General features: G+C 37.1%; 2 protein-coding genes and 1 long non-coding RNA gene across 3 annotated transcripts; 1 reads left to right on the top strand and 2 right to left on the bottom strand.

Annotated features, from left to right (window-relative positions):
* Window positions 1–4056: 4056 nt before the first annotated feature.
* Window positions 4057–7406, bottom strand: LOC147485240 (E3 ubiquitin-protein ligase RGLG2-like). Its single transcript, XM_086573012.1, has 6 exons — window positions 7198–7406; window positions 6160–6265; window positions 5923–6050; window positions 5411–5606; window positions 4493–4549; window positions 4057–4337 (listed from the first exon to the last, which is right to left on the bottom strand). The coding sequence occupies exons 2-6, from the start codon at window positions 6211–6213 to the stop codon at window positions 4257–4259; spliced, it is 516 nt and encodes a 171-aa protein (XP_086429138.1). The 5' UTR covers window positions 6214–6265; window positions 7198–7406; the 3' UTR covers window positions 4057–4256.
* Window positions 7407–10452: 3046 nt separating this feature from the next.
* LOC147485239 (putative protein phosphatase 2C 55) lies at window positions 10453–12533 on the top strand. The gene is made up of 4 exons (XM_086573460.1): window positions 10453–10948; window positions 11372–11687; window positions 11817–11963; window positions 12057–12533. Exons 1-4 carry the CDS (start codon window positions 10833–10835, stop codon window positions 12339–12341), a joined length of 864 nt encoding a protein of 287 aa, XP_086429586.1. The 5' UTR covers window positions 10453–10832; the 3' UTR covers window positions 12342–12533.
* A 5665-nt stretch (window positions 12534–18198) lies between these two features.
* LOC147485238 (uncharacterized) lies at window positions 18199–20930 on the bottom strand. Its single transcript, XR_015202050.1, has 3 exons — window positions 20371–20930; window positions 18866–18988; window positions 18199–18712 (listed from the first exon to the last, which is right to left on the bottom strand). It is a non-coding gene; the product is annotated as an uncharacterized LOC147485238 (long non-coding RNA).
* Window positions 20931–21019: the final 89 nt, after the last annotated feature.

Genomic DNA, 21019 nt, shown 5'->3' with positions numbered 1-21019 from the left:
CATGTGGTTGTGGCTTCGTGATGGTGATTTCTCTTTCTGGTAAGAAACTTGTCTTGTGTTTGAAGTGATCTAGCTGTTCTTTGCCCCTACGTGGGTTTAAACATTAGAGCTGTGGTTTTCAGGCTTGCCCTGAGCAGTTCGCTTTTATCTGATACAGAGAACTGGCTCCACGAAAGTGGCAGTTCGTTAATTTTCCTTTTATTTTGCTCACCGGTCCGATCTGGATTTCCTGGGTAAACCCAGCAGATCGGTGGATTTGAACTGGTTTTCTTGAAAATTGTTATATAATTCCATGGTAATTGTATGCTTGATGTTTGTCTTTTACTAGACTGCCTGTAACTATTGCTCTCTTACTTAGTTCATTGGGCTTGTTTCTGAGACGTGTTCTCGCAAAGCGTTATGCTGGTTCGATAATGCTTGGGAACGCGATCTGGTAGATATAAGTGTTTGATTATCTTAGGCAAAAGGGGACCGTGACCCTGCGAGTTCCTGAGGTCGTGTTGCTCACTGGGAGCGTTCTTGCATGGTTTGACCTCAGGAGTATCAGTCCTCGATTAGCGAGGGTCAGAGAGGCTATGAGCCTGTAAGGCCCTGAGAGGCTCTCGCCGCTTGAGAGCGTCGCGAGCCCCCGAGGGCGTGTTGTTCCCCGGAGTTCTCATTTGAGTTGATCCTAGGAATGTAGGTCCTCAACTTAGCAAGATTCGGAGAGGCGATAAGCCCCGTAAGCTCGAGAGCATTCGCGCCGCGCTTGAGGCGTGCTTAGCCCCCGAGGGTGTTGTTCCCGTGAGCATTCTGCTGAGTTGATCCTAGGAATGTAGGTCCTCAACTTAGCAAGATTCGAGAGGCGATAAGCCCGTAAGCCCTCGATTTGAGAGGCGTGTTTAGAGGGCGTGTTGCCCTGAAAGTTGATCCTAGGAATGTAGGTCCTCAACTTAGCAAGATTCGGAGAGGCGATAAGCCTGTAAGCTCCTGAGAGCGTTCTGCTCGCTTGAGAGCGTGCTTAAGGGCGTGTTGCTCCTGAGAGCGTTCTCGCTGAGTTGATCCTAGGAATGTAGGTCCTCAACTTAGCAAGATTCGGAGAGGCGATAAGCCTGTAAGCTCCTGAGAGCGTTCTGCTCGCTTGAGAGCGTGGTTAGCCCCTGAGGGCGTGTTGCTCCCCGGGCGTTCTCGCCGAAGTTGATCCTAGGAATGTAGGTCCTCAACTTAGCAAGATTCGGAGAGGCGATAAGCCTGTAAGCTCCTGAGAGCGCTCTCGCTTCGTGGTTAGCCCCTGAGGGCGTGTTGCTCCTGAGAGCGTTCTCGCTGAGTTGATCCTAGGAGTATAGGTCCTCAACTTAGCAAGATTCGGAGAGGCGATAAGCCTGTACGGGCACAGTGCATATGGAGCTTGCGGTGCGAGCGACGTGGTTTGGAGATGTGAGTAGACCCGCAATTTATGATAACAATCTTGAGTGTCTTACACATGAGCTTGTAGTAAATGGAAACATGAATTACAATGCATAATGCGACTATTGGTAAAACTGCTTTAGCAAGTATGTGTTCCAGGGTCGTGGCAGCAACTTCCCTTCCTGGGTTTTAATCCAATACGCTCCATTGCCAACGACGCGTTCCACTATGTAAGGGCTTTCCCACGTTGGTGCTAGCTTAGAGTCATCTTGAGTTTTCTTCAAAACTAGATCCCCAGGTTGAAAAGATCGAGGATGTACTCGTTTGTTGTAGGATCACTTTAGGACTTGTTGGTAGGATGCTACTCTGATGGCTGCTAGATCGCGCCGTTCCTCGAGGAGGTCGACCTCTCGAGCTAAAACTGAGTCATTAAGGCCTGACTCGACAAGCTCAGATCGGATTGTCGTGATTGTCAGCTCGGTGGGGATGACGACTTCTGTACCATAGCATAAGGAAAATGGTGATTCGCCGGTGCTGGAGCGAGCTGTAGTGCGATGAGCCCATAGTATGTTCTCGAGCTGATTTGGCCATTGGCTCTTGTTGTTTTCAATTTTCTTCTTCAGATTCTCTAGAATGGCTTTGTTTCGGCCTCCGTGTCCTTGTCCATTGCTTTATGCATTGGGGCGTGAGAGAATGCATGAACGATCTTCCACTTGGCGGGAACTCTTTTTGCTTTTGCCCTTGGGCGGGAGCCATTGTCATCACCGTGTGTGTGGTAAGCCAAACCGGGTGATGATATGAGTCCAAATGAAATTCCTGACATGTGATTCTTTGACGTGTGCCAACGGAATTGCTTCGACCCACTTAGTGAAATAATCTGTGGCAGCAAGGACGAAGCGGAAGCCGGCGCTCTTCTGAGGGATGAATGGTCTCATACTCCCAAGGTTCCAGACAGATCTTTTCCAGTCTTAACATCTCCATACTCTTGATGTTATTGTTTGATTCATCTAATCCATTTCATGATAAACAAGGATTCTATTGATGACATAGATCATATGATTTATGCCAATTTCACTATTGAAACATATGCTTCAAAGTTTCCAAAATATGTAAAATCCAATACAATGAGCATAAACACCCTATGGAGAAACTTCTTTCCAATTACTTTGGTATAGTCACTACGTATTACATGGAGAATAATTCATCAAATACTAAAAGAATATTCTAGTAGAAGAGATGTCATATTGTCACTTGGGACAAGTGCTAAATGAGTTTCAGAACAACATTAATAGGCCAACAAATCATAACTGTGTTGACTCAGGTTCAGTGACACATTCGGTAACGCACGAATTCAACAGGCACCAAAACAAATTCTTAGAAGCATCAAATAAGTAACAATACAAGGAATATTGACTTTCAGTTACACTAACATGCAAATTTTAGTCAATTTTTGTTATTTACAAACTCTGTGTTTCCTTGTATTTTGGGTCGTGTAATGTTGATTTGATTACTAGTACTTATTTGATAAATTTTTATGGTCAGTTTGGGATGGTTGATTTTGCGCTTAATGTGTTTGATGAAATTGGGGAGAGCACATTTTTTTCTCTCTCCTCATCTTACCATTTCTCTCTTACACGTGTCCATCAAAAACCCAACAATTTTTCTCTCTCTATTTTAGACAGGGTTAAATTAGGTAAATAACTAAAAAATAGAAAGACAAATAACAAATAACGAAATAACCTAAGAGAATAGGGGTGGCAGTTTTTCACCTAACCCGACACGAATCTGACATGAAATTAGCGGGTTTGGGTTGGAAAAAAGGCTTTTGGGTCATTTAAGGGTTGACCCGTCAAACCCGTCAAATAAATAGGTTGGGTTAGGATCACATATGTTAACCCGAATAACCCGTTAGTAGACCCAACTAGTTCTCGGATCTAATTTGTCGGGTCATCAACCCGTGACCTGTATAACCTATTTTAAGATAAGTTTTATTATTTTTTAAAATCTCATTATCCTAACAACCTAAAATAAACGACTAAAAAGAGAAGGATTAGCCATCATATTGATTCATTCGATAAATATGTGTTTCGTTATTCAATTTTCATTGATATGTAATTGGATTATGGATGATTTTTAGAATTAATATATATATATATTTTTATATATATGTTTTTTGATAAATAAAATCGTGAAATACTAAATATTTTGCATACAGATTGTCTGGGAATCCGATCCAAAAATAATCTGAAATTAACCTACTGGCTTAACAGGTCATCTGTTGGATAACCTGTTATATAGACCGGAGTTGGGTTTGGATTTGACAAACTCGATATGATTAGTAATTGGGTCGGGTTTGGGTTTGCTTTCCTAACTCGTGACCCGAATATGACAAGACACGAACCTGACCCAACACCACCCATTGCCACCCCTATAAGAGATACATTAAAAAATATTAAAACACTGTTGCCCCAGTGTAGATGAGAGGCGCGATCGTTAAAATATTTTAGATTTGTGTACTGAAATTATGCTCAACTTATAATTACTGGTTTAGTAAGGATTGTTTTTCTTATGAAGTTAGCTGTTTCATTCCGAACCACATCTCAGTACTGCATGCACTTTTTTTTCAACCGATGTACAAGTGGACCAGATCATCATTTATACAAGAGACAGTAACACGCAAACAAATACTTGAAATTATATAACCATGTACAACTCTTCAAAAGTACAAAACACAATATACAGAACGACACAATTTCGATGACAAATTTAATACACATCAAGGATAAAAGAATTACAAAGAATTTGACTATGTTCTTTCCACAGGGTGTAGAGGTAGGATCAAGGCTAAGAAATCGAAGCTAGTTCAATTTCTAATAGAGCTTTATTCTGGTTTGTATTGGATTCCGGCAAATTGGACACAACTGAAGATCTTTCCCACAATCACAACATGTCTGCCAAAAAAAATGAAGCACTCTAAAATGTTAATATCCTAAGCACCTGCCCCGAACCTCGCCCGGGATGTCAAGGAAACATACTTTCACAAACAATAAAAGTAACCTTATACTGAAAATTAGTAAAACAATAGAAAGAAAGCAAGTCATCATACCAGATGTCCACAGCCAAATGCCATATCCTTTGCATTGCAAAGGCAAATGGGACAAACCTGCACCGCAACATTTCAATTGAAAATTGTTTGAAAAAAACAAACGACGAATTGAATGATATCCCAAATATTTTGGCTAATCAAACTGAGATAGGCGCTAATGAAAGCCAGCGATCATTTTATGTATGCATTGAACTAAAAGTAGAAATGATACTACATGTCTAATGATATTTGTTTATGTAAGAAAGTGAACTGACAAAATACTTAGGTGATTCCAGGAATGGCAAGTAAAAATGGTGACAACATTGAAACCGTTCCGCTATATCAAGGTGAGGATACTGTTGTAGAGACTTCAGGCGGTTTCCAGTGGCCACTCAGCCTTGGGAGGTCGGTCTCAAGGTCTTGGATTCAATTCCCACCTTCACCAGGAATAAGGGGATTTAAGGGGACTAGGGTACAAAGGTTTTAACTACAAAAAAACAGAGTCGAGAAGCTTTGGTGCATGAGATTGATGGTGGTAAAGCAAGTTAAGAAAGGTTCATTGTAGATGAAGCAGTAGTGAGAACAACTCAGCCTCGACTTCTTTCAGAGGTGGCAAACTCGAGGAGGCAGAGGAAGGAAGGGAGGTTGAAAACGAATGTGATTGAGGTAAGATGCATTAAGATTTTGAGATGGACGAAATGTAAACTTAAAGAGCATGAAAAACAGTGTTGTCACCGTAAGACACATCATCTTTCATTCTATTGATCTACAATTTCCTAACGTTATTCATGTTTCATAATTCATTCATAGATAACTAATTTTTGTTATAAAATAACACCTTAAGGCACCCGGATATAGGATTTTACAAGGTCACTAACTGATTACCAATCCAATATCAGCAAAAGAAGGATAATGAGTATGAACAAAAAGCGGGCGTACCTGGTTATCAAAAGCAGAACTTTCAGGAGGAGCCGTGCCAATGGTCTTCTCTGGCACGGGATAAAGAGGTGCACTCTGCTGGAAACTGCTCAAGCGAGAAGGTTTTGAACTGAAAGAAGGTTTTGAACTGAATGAAGCTGCACCATACACAGATGGAGGGAGAGGAAACCTTCCTGGAGACCTCCCTGTCAGGTGACTACTCAAACAAAAAAAAACAAAAGAGAAAAAATTAAAATGCATTATGGTTTAAGATTTTTACTTCAGAAATACAATTGATGTTAACAAACAACTCATGCCCAAGTTGTATGCATACCCCACTAAAAGAAACTTGTTTGTCCTCGGAATTCAAAAAAGTATTGCATAGCCAAGACGAAAGCTCTTTTAGTGAGGTGGCATCTACGCAACTCATTTTGAGTTGCATGCTAGCATCCCTTCAGAAATATTTTACATGCCAAAAATTAAGTACATGATAGACGAAAGCTTAAATCTAAACACAGAGCGCTAGCCATTACCCCAATAATTTAAGTTCCATTGTTGCTTTATACTGAGAAGGTATTTCCATCAGTGCTGTCAGAGCAAACAGTGTCTCCCTTCTGGGTACCGGTACACTCTTAGACATGATTTCTGTGAAATTCACAAACTAGACAGCATATACAGAGTTTTAATTAAACCCTGACAACAATTTGACTCAAAATATAGACAAAACAAGAAAAGATAAAAAATCTTAGTGCCATTTAATGCCTTCTTACTTGGAAGTTATCAAAAGACCAGGCAGGAATATTATCATCAAATTCCTTCATCATGTCCCAAGGTCCATCTCCTACTCCCACTACGACAATTGACAGGGGGTACTCACTGCAGAAAACAAGAGAATTTTAAATCAAAATGTGGCTGTCCGATGCTCCTTATCCATCCCCAGTTTAACTTCCAAAGCTTCCCAGATATGGTTAGCCAAATGTTTTTGTGATGCTACTAAATTGTTTTTTCAACGTTTTTGTTCTGCACAAGTTTATCGAGGAAAATAGAAGTGGCTAAAATGCTAGGGTCGAAATTCGAAAGTAGCCAACTAGAAATTTGTGGATATTATATAAATATAACAATTTATATTTCTTTCATAATGCCTAGGTGTCACCTCGGCTCTAAAAACATGCGTATGAATCATGAGGCAAGGTTAGGCAAGGTGCTCACCTAGACAACATCTAAACACACAGATGTGCATTTTGGATTGAATGTAAGAAAAACAACTCTACTACAAAACTTAAAAAACAATCAAGTCTCTACTACAAAACTTAAAAGCAATCAAGTCATTAAACAATTTAGCATAACTAAAAGCATCTTCCATAGGGCGAGCCATTTTCCACAATGGCATTTTTTATCTAGCCCGGTCCAAAAGAAACTTAGGACCAGTTACTCTAACAATGAACATTATCATTCTGCTACTATGTCCAATTTGTGTGCTCGAAGGCACGGCACTAACGTTGGGTGGTCATACAGGCATAATGCATAACACCCTTTCGAAAAGTTCAAATAATTACAGAACCCCAACATCAAAAACTATTAAAGACTGGTTTTTTAATTCTCTTTTCACCACAAAAGGGATCTAACAATACATAAAAATTCAACGGGCATGGGCGTGTCTAATAATAATCATAACATTTCTACACATAAGATTATTGTATACATATATACAAATTGCCCCATTCTCAAATTCAATTATTTCCTACCAAAAAAAACAAAATTTGATTGAAGATCTTAAAATAGAAATATAATTTAAAAATAAAACAAACCTTAGGTGGGGTATCACTATTGAGATCTCTGCTACTATTTTGAACTCCACCGGGTGTTCTCCGGGTTCTCTTTTTTTCTGCCCCAGATTTCGTCATCTTCTTTTTTCCTTTTCCCTCTTTTCTCTCTGTTTCCCTTTTGTAATGAGAGTTCTGTTTGGTGTGTTTGTTTTTAAAACGTAAATGCCACTCCAAGAGTGTTAAAAGAGGTGTGATATGAAACAAACAGGGCCCTAGTGAAGTAACGTTAAAAGAAATGAACGAAATTAAGGAAATAAATCACATGGAATCACGAATTTAAGAGGGTTCCTAATTCAACAAAATTACTTGTTCTAATTGTCGGCCATATCGGTTAGTTGTTACCTGTTACAAGTAGTAGATGACTGGTATGTGATGTTGGTGTAAAGGATGCATAGTCATGCCACATTTTATACCAGTCATTAATTTCCAACTTATTATGACTTGCACAGTTGCACTAAGAATTTGCAGAAGTTTACATTTATTATACACAAATTATATATGTAGGATTGAAATAAATGACTCTTATTTTGTGAATATACTTTCAAATAAAAAATCACCAGTGCTTCTCAGCCTGTGCGTTTGAATTGAATGAAATATGATGAGAACAATAATATGACTTAATTCATGCTAAGTAAATTTGATCATGCATTATGATTCATTGGTTGCGCTTGGTATACACGAAAAAGAGACTGTAGTCTTGTAGAACAGTAATAGTAGGTTGAGAATGTTGGCAGGCAACGGACTTTGTGAGTTCACACCTACCAAAGGCGTGTTTTTTTATCTTGAATATTGAAAAAATGGTTGTCCATCACTTAACCTTATTGATCAATTAATTACCAAAAAAAAAAAAAAAAAAAAAAACCCTTATTGATCAATGAAGATTCAAATATTGATTATCTCCTGAAATGATAGCAAATGTTTCTCTGAATTTCCAATCTAGCTTCTTTGCTAGGGATATTGGTGGTGGAGTCACCAACCAAGACATTAAATCACTAGTTACTATTTTAGTTGTTTAGATGTTTGTGCCTTGCGGGGCAAACAAATTAAAGCATAACAATAAGAGGTGTTTGGATCTCATTTTTTTTAAAAAAAAACAATTTTTATCAAAAAGTATTTTTTTTGAAAAAAATATTTATTCTAAAAATAATTTTTGAATAAACATGTTTGGTTGGAATTTTTTTCTTAAAAGCTATTTTATAAAACTAGTAAATTTCTTAACATTTTATCAAACATTTTTTCACTAATAAATTGTTAGGTGCGCCTGCGCTCTTCTATTTGGCTTAACGAGCAGGGGTTGTTAGCTGGCCACAAGACTTTCGACTTTTTGCTCGGCCTAGCAAGACCCCAATCAGATTTCAAAGAAGACTCAAATCGTTTTGGAAACAATATAAATATATAAGTTTTTTCTATAAAAACTTAACCTAACCAAAAGAAATAAATAAATAAATTCTTAGTGATCAGTTGAGTGTTCATTCTTTGTGAGTGAATTGAGAGCTCTTGTAATCTGTTACTCTGGACATCTAGTAAAGCTTGGAACTCGCAGTGTGGACATAGGCAAATTGCGTCGAACCACGATATATCCATGTCTTGTGGTTTATTATTCTTTTACATTAATTGTTTTACTTTATATGCTTCTTTAATTGACATTGAGAAGTGGTGGGATAGTACTTGGAGGGTGTTGATGTAACACCCGTATTTAAAATATGTATTTATTTATTTATTTATTTATTTAAAACTGTTGGATTGAATTTGGGATATGTGGGCCTGGTTTATGGGTCCGAGTCTGTGTTGGGCTTAGGTTTCCAATCCCGGGATATATTCATATTTTTCCAGAGAATATGGTTTTTAAGATAAAAAAAATAAAAATAAAAATGGAGGTGGCTTGTTTGCTAGAAGGTTGGAGTGCGACGATTCGGACTAGGAGAGATTCATACATGTGCTTTTAATACAGGTGAGTAGTTTAGTTTTCTTTTTTCCTTTTCTCGTCTATAGCCTATACAGTCTATACTGAGATAACAGTTTTACGGGAGTACAATGTTTCTGTTATTTTGACTGCTCTTCCTCGTCCGTGATTGTTCTGCTTTTTATTGGTAAAACCGGTTATATTATTAGACTGTTGGAACTCGGAAGAGTTTGGTAATGGTGGCGCAAACCCAGAGAACAGAGAAATCGTCTCTGTATACTGTTGGAACTTTTATTTTGGTATTATCTGTTGGTTGATGTCGAGGGTTAATAGTTTGACGGTTGGGTTGTTATGTATGGAGAATTGGTGCTGTGAAGGTTGAGGGAGGCGTTAATGGCGTCGAACACCATTGGGGAGCAGTGAGGGTTTTATTTGGGTTTGAGAATATCCTAAAGTTTTGTGTTGTTGATTGAAGATGGGTTGTTGGTGATGGGGTAGCTAGTGTATTGTGTGTGAGGGCTGTCGAATGAGGGCTGTTGGGAGCTTGAAGACTCGTCAATGGCGGTTGGGGGGTTGAGTTTCGATGTGAGGGGAATCGGATTATGAGGGTATCGATAGATGGGGGTTTTCATGGGGATTAAAACCGCTAGGTTTTTAGGGGCCAAATGTGGGTGGTTGATGGTGGTTAATCGGTGGAAGTGGTGGAGGAGAGAGCTGCTGGAGGGAGAAGACGACCTGTTTGGTTGGGCTTGGGATTTGGGCTTTGGGCCAAAGCCTTTAGATTTTAGTTGTTGGGCCAGTTTATTTTGTTTTGTTTGGGCCCGATTTTAGTTTGTTTGGTTGTGCCAGTTCTATTTAGTTGCTAGGCCGAAATATAATTTTTTGTTTTGGGCCGAATCCAATTAGCTTTCTTTGGGCCAGTTTCAAATTTGTTTTGGGGCCGGTCCATATAAATTAAAATAGATGTAATGGGGTTTTAAATATTTAGATTTTTGGGTTTTGATTGTGGATTATTTAATTGTGCTACGTTTTATGTTGTAAATTGTATGGACAAATCAAATGCTAAAATGCTAGAATGATGAATCTGTTCAAGTGTATTTTTAGTGACAATACTAAACTTTCATATGATTGAGGTTTTGTAGTGTGAAGTTTGTTTGTTGGTTGTTTTTGGTATTTACGAGTACTTATTATGAAAATTAATGTATAATATTGTATGATAGGCCAAGCAGTGTGCGGATTAGTGACTTGGTGTGACCGCATAAGTACCTTGTATACTGTGGGGACTGGGGAAGGAGAGTTTTTATCATTTACCTTATACAAGCAGGGTGGGAAAGAGTAACAAAGCCCGATTGAACAAGTTTGTATATATTTCGAGTTGAATTCTGGGCAACCTGATGTTTTTGTCGAAATTTTGTACATTTTGGGCTGTCTATGTCCGCTGATGAATTGCTTGTTGACAAAGTTTTCTTATGAAATTGTCTCAAGTGTAACGGGCAACCGACTCCTAATTAGAGATGAATTAAGTTTCTAATTTGGTATGTAATAATTAGGATATAAGTCCCACTCCTACCCGGAAATGAATAAGTTTCCAAATTTGTGTGTAATTGTTACGCCAACTTCTCTTATATATATTATTTGAGCCGCAACAAACAAACACAAAACTATAGAAATTAAAGAACTCTGTGTTCCTTTTCTGAATCTTTCTGCTCCAAATATGTCAATGCTTTTTGATATTCTTTTACCTGGCGTACTAAGAAATGGTAACTCTTTGAAGCGAACGAGTTCTTCAGAAGAATACTACAGTTGTTCATCAACAAGCAAAAGACAAAGGTAAGTTCGCAAAGAAAAAAACAATAAATCATTGTATTTTCGATTAATTATTGTCTTTATGTAGTTAGGTACATACACTAAAACTCGTTTAACTGATCAACCAACCCAAAACCAAGAACTAGACAGCTTAGCAGGGGATAAACTCAGGTGGATGACCAATGCTGAAATTTTCCTTAGGGTTTTAAGTAATGGGGGATACTTTTTTCTTTTATTATTGTATATTATTTATGATTTTATTTACACAAATAATGGACCATAAGAGCCATGGGGTTACAAGAAGTTCGGTTTTGGTTTTATACTTTTATTCAAACAAAACAAGTGTTTCGTAATGTTTTGTATGTTCATTTAGTAAGTCTTTATCTTTATAGGCAATCTAGAACAACAGAAGAACTCATGCGTATGTTATTTGTTGATTTGTTACAGGGTTGATTCAAGCTTGAAATTAGTTTCTGGCTCCTTCTACATCCCTAAAGATGATGATTCAAAGCCTGAAGGTGAAGATGCACATTTTGTATGTGAAGAAGAGCAAACCATTGGAGTTGCAGACGGTGTGGGCGGTTGGGCCAAGTATGGGATTGACGCTGGAGAGTATGCTCGCGAACTTATGTCAAATTGTGAACTTGCCATAAAGAATGAGCCTCGCGGTTGCGTTGATCCACAGAGAGTGTTAAATTCAGCCTACTCGGACACTTTAGGCCTCGGATCCTCAACAGCTTGCATAATAACACTCAGAAACAAAGTGAGTTTTTTGTTTTAATTTATTCTCACCCTTTTTAAGGTCAATTGATTAATAAAAGGTTAGTTGTTAGTTGCTTTGATACCTTAAGTGCGTCCTTAACTAACCTGTGTTTGTTATATTTGGTTGCAGAGTTTGCATGCTGTAAACGTTGGAGACAGTGGCTTCAGAGTGTTCAGAAGGGGAGAGGGGTGCGTCTATCGATCTCCAGTACAGCAACATCAGTTTAACTGCCCTTATCAATTGGGGATCACAAAGGATCATCCAAGTTCAGCTGAGGTAATATACTTAATCAGAATATTAACAGTTCCAACAGTATGATTTCCATGCATGAACACATTCACTAATCCTTTATATGTTCCTTACATATAGGTACTAGAGGTTCCAATAGAGGACGGTGATGTTATAATTGTTGGTTCAGATGGTTTGTTTGACAATGTGTTTGATTCTGAGATTGAAGAGTTGGTGAACCAGGGAATCACAAACGGACAAAAGGCTGATGAGATTGCTTGCACTATAGCTGACCTCGCATTATATAATTCTTTCGACCGATTCAGAAAAACTCCATTTTCAATGGAAGCTCGAAAGGCCCGAGTCCAGCATTGTGGTGGGAAAATTGATGATATCTCTGTAATTGTTGCATTTGTTGTCTCATGAGCATCTGCTTGAATAACTGAAGTACCATAAAAGAACTACGTGGGGGGTACGGTTGATCTCACAAGTGGTGAAGGTTCCAGCATGAGTACTAGGGAGCCGAGAAGTTACTTGGGCGCAGCTAAAAATAAGAGTTGAGAGAAAATACATAATTGTGAATCTGTATACTGGTGCTGCTTGAGGCTAGAAAAAGAATGCCCCACTTTCCCTGTATATAATTGTGAATCCGGCAAGTTTTTTTATGTGGGATTCATCATCTGATGTAATTACTACTCTTATTATAAATATGAAGTGTAAATATTTTATATATTTAGCAAATCGTCATTTATTTATTATGTAACTAATTTTCGAACCCATCCTAGGAACGGGTGATGTTATATTATAGTGATCACTCATTCAATTTTTTTGCCGTGTGAAAACCCATAAAAAGAAACAACCCAAGGCCAGTTGCCGATTTCGCATTAATTATTCCTTAAATATTTGCTTCCAGTTTATGATTTATACGATTCTCCGTTAATTATTTTTCAAGTTAGTTTGATATTGTTGCATCCAGTTTTCAATTTCTCGTTAGTTATTCTTGGAGATTAGTTTGTTGCATTTGTATCCTGTTTCGAAATTCCATTAATTATTATTTTATATTAGTTTGATGCATTTGCATTCATTTTCCGATTTCTCGTTAATTATTATTTGATGTTAGTTTAATGTAATTACATCCAGTTTTCGATTTTCCGTTAAGTATTCTTTGAATTTATAGTTCAATATAGTTACATCTAGTTTCTGATTTTCCATTAATTATTCTTTGAGGTTAGTTCTATATATGCAGTTATATCAAGAATTTCCCGTTAATTATTATTCAATATGAATTCAATGATTTGCATCAAGTTTCTAATTTCCCATTAATTATTTTTTGAAGTTAGTTCAATATAGTTACATCCAATTTCCAATTTCCAGTTAATTATTCTTTGAAGTTAGTTCAATGTAGTTACATCTAATTTCCGATTTCCCGTTAATTAATTTTTGAGGTTAGTTCGTTTGATGCATTTGCATTTATTTTCTGATTTCCTGTTAATTATTATTTGAGGTTTGTTTTATCCAGTTGCATCCAGAATTTCCCGTTCAATGTGTATGTAGTTACATCCAGTTTTAAATTTTTCGTTAATCACTCTTTGAGGTTAGTTTGATGCATTCGCATCGAGTTTCCGATTTCCTGTTAATTCTTCTTTGAGGTTAGTTTGACGTATTTGTATTGCTCGAGTTTCCGATTTTTTGTTAATTATTCTTTGAGATTAGTTCAATGTAGTTGCATCGAGTTTTTCATTTCCCGTTAATTATTCTTTGAGGTTAGTTCAATACTTTTGCATCCAGTTGTCGATTTCCCGTTAATTATTATTTGAAGTTAGTTCAATGCATTTGCGTCCAATTTCCTATTTCCCGTTAATTTTTCTTTGAGGTTAGTTTAATGCATTTTCATCTAGTTTTCAATTTCCCGTTAATTATTATTTGAGGTTAGTTCAATAATTGTCTCAAAAAAGACGGGTGATTGTAAGAACATTTGAAAGACGGTAGATAGTAGTGACTTTAACTACGATGCTGCAGGTATATTAAAAAACATGAGTACATAAAATATGTGTAATGTGGAGTACCTTAATCCATCAAGATTGTTCCAATGACCCATTTACGTAACACACATATCTATGAACATAATTCTTTTGGCTTGCTACATATATATAGATGATCAGCTGATTGAAGTATCCCAACCATTTTAAAAGAAAATGCAATTATATTATTAAGGTGTATTGGGCTTTCAAATTGGGTTGGGCCTTTCAATTATTTTAGTTGTCAAGACCTTTTTCCCTTTTTCGTTGATAAACACATTATTTGTGTAAAACTACACAAATTTGTGACCGGGAGTTGCTACATTAAATAGCACATACGTACATTAAATCAAATAAACAACTGCAAAAAACATATTTAGTGCGCGTCAAATTATATTTTCCATTCAACCACATATAAACACATAAACTCAACGTTCGTTCGACAATAACTATAAACACCAAAAACAAAAATCATTATAAGTAGGAAATCAAGAAAGAATATCTCCACTATTTTTCAGAAGGCTGCAAAGACAATTCTCATTCATTTAATCCGGTATCGTAGCTGCACAAATGTGTTCAATGGTAATTCGAGATGCCAAAATGACGCCATAATCTAAATAGACTTAAACATAGAAAGACATCAATACAACCAAATGAAATACAAAGAATATTGTAAGAGCAACCGCCAAAGTATGCCCTCAATATAGCATTAAAAAAAAGACAGTAGATAGAGTACACAACATTGTATACGATCATAACTTTCCCATAAACCCCATAAAACGACCCTAATCACACTTCCAATGTCTGGCGTCATATTTGTAAATCTCATTCCTTGAGGAAACTTAATCTTGAAGTAGGTAATTGCTTGATTTAACACCATTAAAGAGAGTTAGTACAAAACGTAATAAATATTGAAGAGAATAAGAAATTGAATATTTAGAATAAGTGAAACAAAGACCAAAAACAATCTTATTCACCTTTATATTCTCCTCATTGAATTCTTCCTCATGGGTCCAAATGCAGCAACACCTTCTCATAGAGACAAAGGAATAACCTGCAATGAGTAATACATAAGTAGAAATAGGAGCAATGCCATGCATACAACTATGAAAGAAAAGATAATTACTATACGAAATAAGATGGATTAACCCATGCAAGAAAAATCATAAGCGGACAACAAAAACTGGCAAGAAGTTGAAGTAGTGCCTGAACTCCAGTGGGGAGGTTGAAGGTTCAACCCATCTCTGGACTGGAACAAAAGTAAGGTTCTTTTGGTTCGAACGATCCTCGGAAGGGTTCATTGGATGCATGCCCCTGTCCGCCATTTGGGAAGTTGTGAGGCGTTTTTTTCTTTTAGTATATAACAATCAACAATAATGAAGTCGACTCAAATATATATTTAAGTAATTAAGCTTGGTCACCAATAAGAGGAATCATAATGTACTGGATGCTAGAATAAAAAAAAAATGCAGGAAAGATGTAGCTGCTCTATAATTGCATTTTATACTTAGACTATGCTAAAATAGAGGTCCTACAGAAAGTCTCATACTCTCTGTACCTTTTTTTAAGCACCTTAGCAGATCATGTGCATTGTTGCATATTGTCAAGCGAAAATTTTAATGCGCTTTAATCCATTTAATATGGTTTCATGATCAGTATTAACTTGTGTCCTTACTCTTCTAATTCGCGTGACATCACCTTCTAATAGAAATATTTCTAAGCTTTCCTGCTATTTCGTTACAACAAATTCCCAACTGCATACTGAGTAAGGGTGGAATTCGAGCTAATCGAGCCGAGCTTTAGTGTGCTCAGGCTCGGCTCGGAAATAAAAAGAGAGGCTCAGGCTCGGCTCGGAAATAGTGGCGAGCTTTAAAATAGGCTTGAGCTCGGCTCAAATGATATATAGAAAGCTCGGCTCGAGCTCAATAAGCTTGTTTAACCAAACGAGCTCGAGCCGAGCTCAAGCTCGTTTGTTATACGAGCTTGCCAAGCTTGAAATCTGAATATATGCAATGCAAAATTAAATAACCCACATTCATAAATTATAAGTGATTGTCTGAAGCTTGCAACCACTTACTGACTTACATATTACTGACTTACATTCATAAATCATAACTGAACTGACTGCCATACCAAAAAATCATAACTGAACTGACTTACATTGCATACCAAAAAATCAAAAACATCTTTAGATGTCTTAAAGATCATAAGTACAAGATTTGGTCTGTGGAATTGTGATTTTAAGGGGGGGAAAAAGAACAAAAAGTGGGCACCACTTTGATCCCAGTTTAATCTACTTAGTAACTTTGACAAGCTTTCCCACCATCACACATTTGAAGCTTTAGTCTGCACAAAAAGAATGAAAACAAAAAGGGATCAAGGCCGGGCTAATCTACACAAAAAGAATCAAGGCCAATGCACAAAAACAAATCAAGGCCAGGCCTGTCTACACAAAAAAGAATCAATGTCAGTCTGCACAAAAAGGAATCAAGATCATGTTCAATAATTTGTTTAGCTACAATTAATATACAAAATATTAACTATAGAAAGCATTATAATTACTAGATAACCAGTAAAATAAAGCATTATAACTATAGAAAGCATTTATTTTACAAAACAAAATGCAAATGGTGATTAGGATTAGAAGAAACACCTTTACAATAGTAGTGGAGCAAATTAAGCTATGTGGCCCGACCGCGCAAAGCAAGCACCACTATGAGTGTATTTAATGCACTAAAGTTTTAGTAATATTGAACTTACATATAAAAAAATATATATACTTACATTCACAGATTTGCCAATCCCAAATTCAGTTCGCAACCAATCTCCGGTACAAACCAATGCTTCTATTGTTTCAAGACTCAATGAACCGATGATCATCAATGACTCTACCAAAGAAAGCACTAAAGGCACTCTCGAAGCCACGAAGTCACCGGGATCGAAAGAATGTCCCGAGCCATTTTTGAAAGGATCCAAACTTCAAAGTGTTCGCTTTCCACCAGTTTAGAACATCAAAAGTACCATCACAGCCAATATAGATGCCTTCTTCCAAATACACTTCTATCTCGGACTTAGCATTTGATTGAACACAATTTGTTTCCGCGGGCCCACATTTCAAATTCACACCTCGACTTCGGCTATCTCACTTGAGTGCTACTTCTACCTCCACTCTCTTGGTTAATACCCCCCCTCGCTTCTTTGGATACATAATCCTCAAAAAGCTCAATCATTGAATCACGAACGACTTTAAGTTTATCTTCGGTTTGGGTGGGATAAAGTTTGCTAAAAGCATACTTTCGATATATTTCAATTTGTTTGGGGGTCTAGGGGCACCTATTGCCATCAAAAGGTTGCATTCTTCCCAATATTTATCAAATTTGTCTTTCATGGCTTTTACCATAACGAGCCATCCATTCTCTAGTATCCATAGACATTTGCAACAAGATCTGTTTTATCTTCCAAATTTCGTGAAAAACAGATTAGAAGTTGGATAGAATTGACCAGAAAAATGCTTTTTGTTGCATCATTAAAGATCTTCAAAACCCGCATACCTCCTCAAGCTCTTGCCCATTCATCCTCGATGGTAACCACTCATATTGAGAGTCTCTAACCTTATACCTTGGAAAGACTTCTTTAAAGAGAAGTGCAGACCTCAACATGTCATATGTTGAGTTCCACCTAGTGGATACATCCGAACCAAAGATTGGGTGGTTGTCAACTTCAATTGTTTCACAATCTCATTAAACTTGTGAAGTCGCGGAAGGGGTCAATGTGACATACTTCACACTTTCACGGACATTCTCCACAAAGACGCGTTTGATCTCTTTCAAGCCATCTTGCACCATAAGATTCAGAATATGTGCACAACACCTAACATGGAATATTTTACCACCAAAATAAAGGTTCTCTCCAAAACTAGTCAAGAGGCTAGTAACAGCTGCATCGTTTGCAGAAGCATTATCAAGTGTAATGGAAGACACTTTTTCCTCAATCCCCACACACTAAGACATTGAAAAATGCAATCAAAGCAATGTTAACTCCGGTGTGAGGAGGTGGCAAGCAACAAAAGCTCAAGACACGCTTTTGGAGCTTCCACTCTGAAGTCTACAAAGTGACGGTGAGGCACATATAACCAACGGTTTGGTTAGAGGTCCACAAATCAGATGTTAAACCAATCTTCCCAACATTTCCTAATGTTGACCTCAACTTCGACTTCTCACATTCATAGACTTTCAAACAAGAATCCCTAATAGGTTTTGCGATTAATTGGATCAAAACAGGGATTGAGAACTTTACAAAACAGCACAAACAATTCATGTTCTACCATCTTAAAAGGATACTCATGCGCAATGATGGCCTTTGCTAAAATATCTATTGCTTTTTGTTGATCAAATTTATATGCAGTCAAACCATCATGACTATCAAATGACAAAAGAGATTGTTTAGGACCTTTACCTTGACCAGAAATCGCAGCAATACGAGGTATACAAATAGGTATGTGCCTTCTAAGATGACTTGTTGGCCCCCCATCAGTATAAGAAAGCCTCAACTTGCAATGTTTACATTCAGCCTTCTTTACGCCTTCGACAATTACTTCTATAAATTCCTTCCAAACAACGGATGTCTTGGCCCTGACCCTCTTCTTTGGATTCTCAGATTGTTCTTGTTGTTCGTGTGAAATTTCTTGCTGTGTTGCTCCACTTTGATGTTCAGTAGTAGAAGTGCTTGGCGTTTGCAAAGGCGTACTTGAAACAAGTTCAGGTTGCAAATCAGACATATCTAGTCAAAAGTTTCAAACCAATCAGTTTTTAAGAAGAAAGTAAAAAAAGTGTACATGTACCTATAAGCACCTTTATAACAAGTGTACATGCAGTTCCTAAAAGTATAAAAAGAAATTGGAACAAGGTTATAATAAATAATGAAATGACTCACTTGTAAAATAGTGCCTTGAGTATTTTTCTTCAACGGCAACGAAACAGGAACAGGAGATTTTGAAGTGATGTAGGTTGTCAAATTAATACTAGCTTCTCCAAGAATACTAGATATGGCTGATCCCTGTAACACAACAACAAGTTAATAAACTTGAAACTCGACAAAAAATAAATAAATGCAGCATACCATACCATGGAAACAATGAAAATGATGTTAAAAATGGACAAGCATACTGCTCCAGATTATTCCAGAAACAATGACATTTAAAATTCAACCGTACATGAACATGGTGTTGACTGTTGAATTAAGAGAGGAAGGAGAAAAGTAATTATAAATTACTCAAGGGATCGAAATGAGAAAAGAAAATTCAACTCCTACTTTTGAGGAAAATCCTTGTGGACATGAGGAACAATATAGTCTAGCCTCACAATCCTCATTTGACCAGCATTCATCAAGGAGCTATAATAGAAATAAAAATCAACAAACCCAAGAAAATAAAATCAACAAACTCAAATATGATCAACAGAAACCAAAATAAGAACCACAGTCGGATAAACATGAATAACAAAAACAGCTCACCTTGCATTGCCCATTAGAACAAGCATTAGCAACAGTGAAAGAAGCAAACACTATGATAAAAAGCACGCTTTTGAAAAGACCCATTGTGGAGAAGTCTAAGTTGGTAGGATATAGATGGAAAAGAAACGTATATGTGGTACAATTGGAGAAATGACAAATTTTCTTAATGTGGTTTATTCCTTTGTATTGGACATTTGGCTGAGAAAGCAAAGACAATAAATTTTTAACCGGACTTTTATGGAAAGCAAACAATGTATGGATAACCAATATGGCACACCGACTGTACTAGATAGTTGGGTGTACCAGGTTCCAAGCCAACATAAGACGCCTGAGTAGAACCCGGGACAACAACAGCGACGAACAGAAAATGCATCATCTGATTCGAGCAATCGTGGTTATTGGATGTAATTTTTTTTTTCTCCATTGACCAATTATTTAAAGATAGATAAACTTTAAAATATTTTTATTTCGAAATAATCACCCTTCAAATTTCCAAAACACATCACGAGTTTATATCTATCATCTATGATGAAACAAGTTTTGAAACCAAATTTTCAAGTCTCAGTAAAAAAGACAAGAGCATTGAAAAGAGAATATACCGAAGAGTTGACTGAAAGAGTAAACAGAGGAATATGACAATTTGGGGCTATGACTTTTGAAATGAAAAAAACTGTGAAGTTGGCCATCTAACAAAGACAGAAATAGAGCACAGGTATGATACATAAGATATAAATTAAATAGAAAGTAAAGGTGTTACATGAGGAAGATGTGTTGAGTACATAAACAAGAATTTCGAAGCTCAGGAATATTTTACAATGGTTGAAAAATTAATTTAATTGAAAAACATTGCTCCAAAGTCCAAACTTTACAATACTTTGTGAAAAGAAAAGGATATAAAGACGTGTTTCAGACTTTCAGTTACTTACTTGTTCTGTTTCTTGTAATGGTTTGAAATCTGTTGCTGTGATTTCTCCCTTGTTTTATGAGTTGTCGAAAGTGGGGCTGTTTCAGTTGTTGGGGAAGAAAGCTGTGAGGGAGATTGAGTGTTTGGTTGAAGGGGTTGTTAGTTATGTTAGTATTTGTGGGTGTGAGGATTTTGGTGGAAATGATAATGCTGAGAATGTAGAGGATTTGGTTCGTGTTTGTTGATGTTGGTGAGAGTTTGAAGGTGTTTTTTCCACTTGTTAGTGAGGGAATTATAGATGGGTTGAAAGGTGAGGTCGGGGTTGGTTATCTTGATGGTGTTGTTATTGTTCAAGCTTTTTCATTGAGGTTGTGTTTGAAACGTTGACAAGAAAGAGGGATAACTGGATAACCTAATCCATTCTTTTCTTGCGGCGGCGTGAATGTCTGAATGAAACCCTGAAAATGAAAGATGGGTTGCTAAACTATATAGCTTGGGTCATGGGTATGGGTATTGGACTATTGGTTGATCCACTCATCCACTGATCCGTAATCTACTATTCTATATTTCTATTATAGTGTATTTAGACGAGCCGCTCATGAGCTACAAAGCTTCGGCTCGGGCTCGACTCGTTTATAGACGAGCCTTAATCTGAGCTCGAGCTTGGTTCA

Source organism: Coptis chinensis, chromosome 7 (assembly GCF_015680905.1).
Source record: "Coptis chinensis isolate HL-2020 chromosome 7, ASM1568090v1, whole genome shotgun sequence".
In the NCBI taxonomy this organism is placed as follows: domain Eukaryota; kingdom Viridiplantae; phylum Streptophyta; class Magnoliopsida; order Ranunculales; family Ranunculaceae; genus Coptis; species Coptis chinensis.
This window is presented reverse-complemented; position numbering and strand designations above follow the sequence as displayed.

What these genes read in the sequence shown, in the direction of transcription:
- LOC147485239 (XM_086573460.1), top strand. Translation starts at nt 10,833, where the DNA reads ATGTCAATGCTTTTTGATATTCTTTTACCTGGCGTACTAAGAAATGGT. An exon ending in TCAACAAGCAAAAGACAAAG is followed by an intron (nt 10,949 to 11,371) that starts GTAAGTTCGCAA and finishes GATTTGTTACAG; the next exon opens with GGTTGATTCAAGCTTGAAAT. An exon ending in TAATAACACTCAGAAACAAA is followed by an intron (nt 11,688 to 11,816) that starts GTGAGTTTTTTG and finishes ATTTGGTTGCAG; the next exon opens with AGTTTGCATGCTGTAAACGT.
- LOC147485240 (XM_086573012.1), bottom strand. Translation starts at nt 6,213, where the DNA reads ATGATGAAGGAATTTGATGATAATATTCCTGCCTGGTCTTTTGATAAC. An exon ending in ATGGAACTTAAATTATTGGG is followed by an intron (nt 5,607 to 5,922) that starts GTAATGGCTAGC and finishes TTGTTTGAGTAG; the next exon opens with TCACCTGACAGGGAGGTCTC. An exon ending in GTTCTGCTTTTGATAACCAG is followed by an intron (nt 4,550 to 5,410) that starts GTACGCCCGCTT and finishes GTTGCGGTGCAG; the next exon opens with GTTTGTCCCATTTGCCTTTG.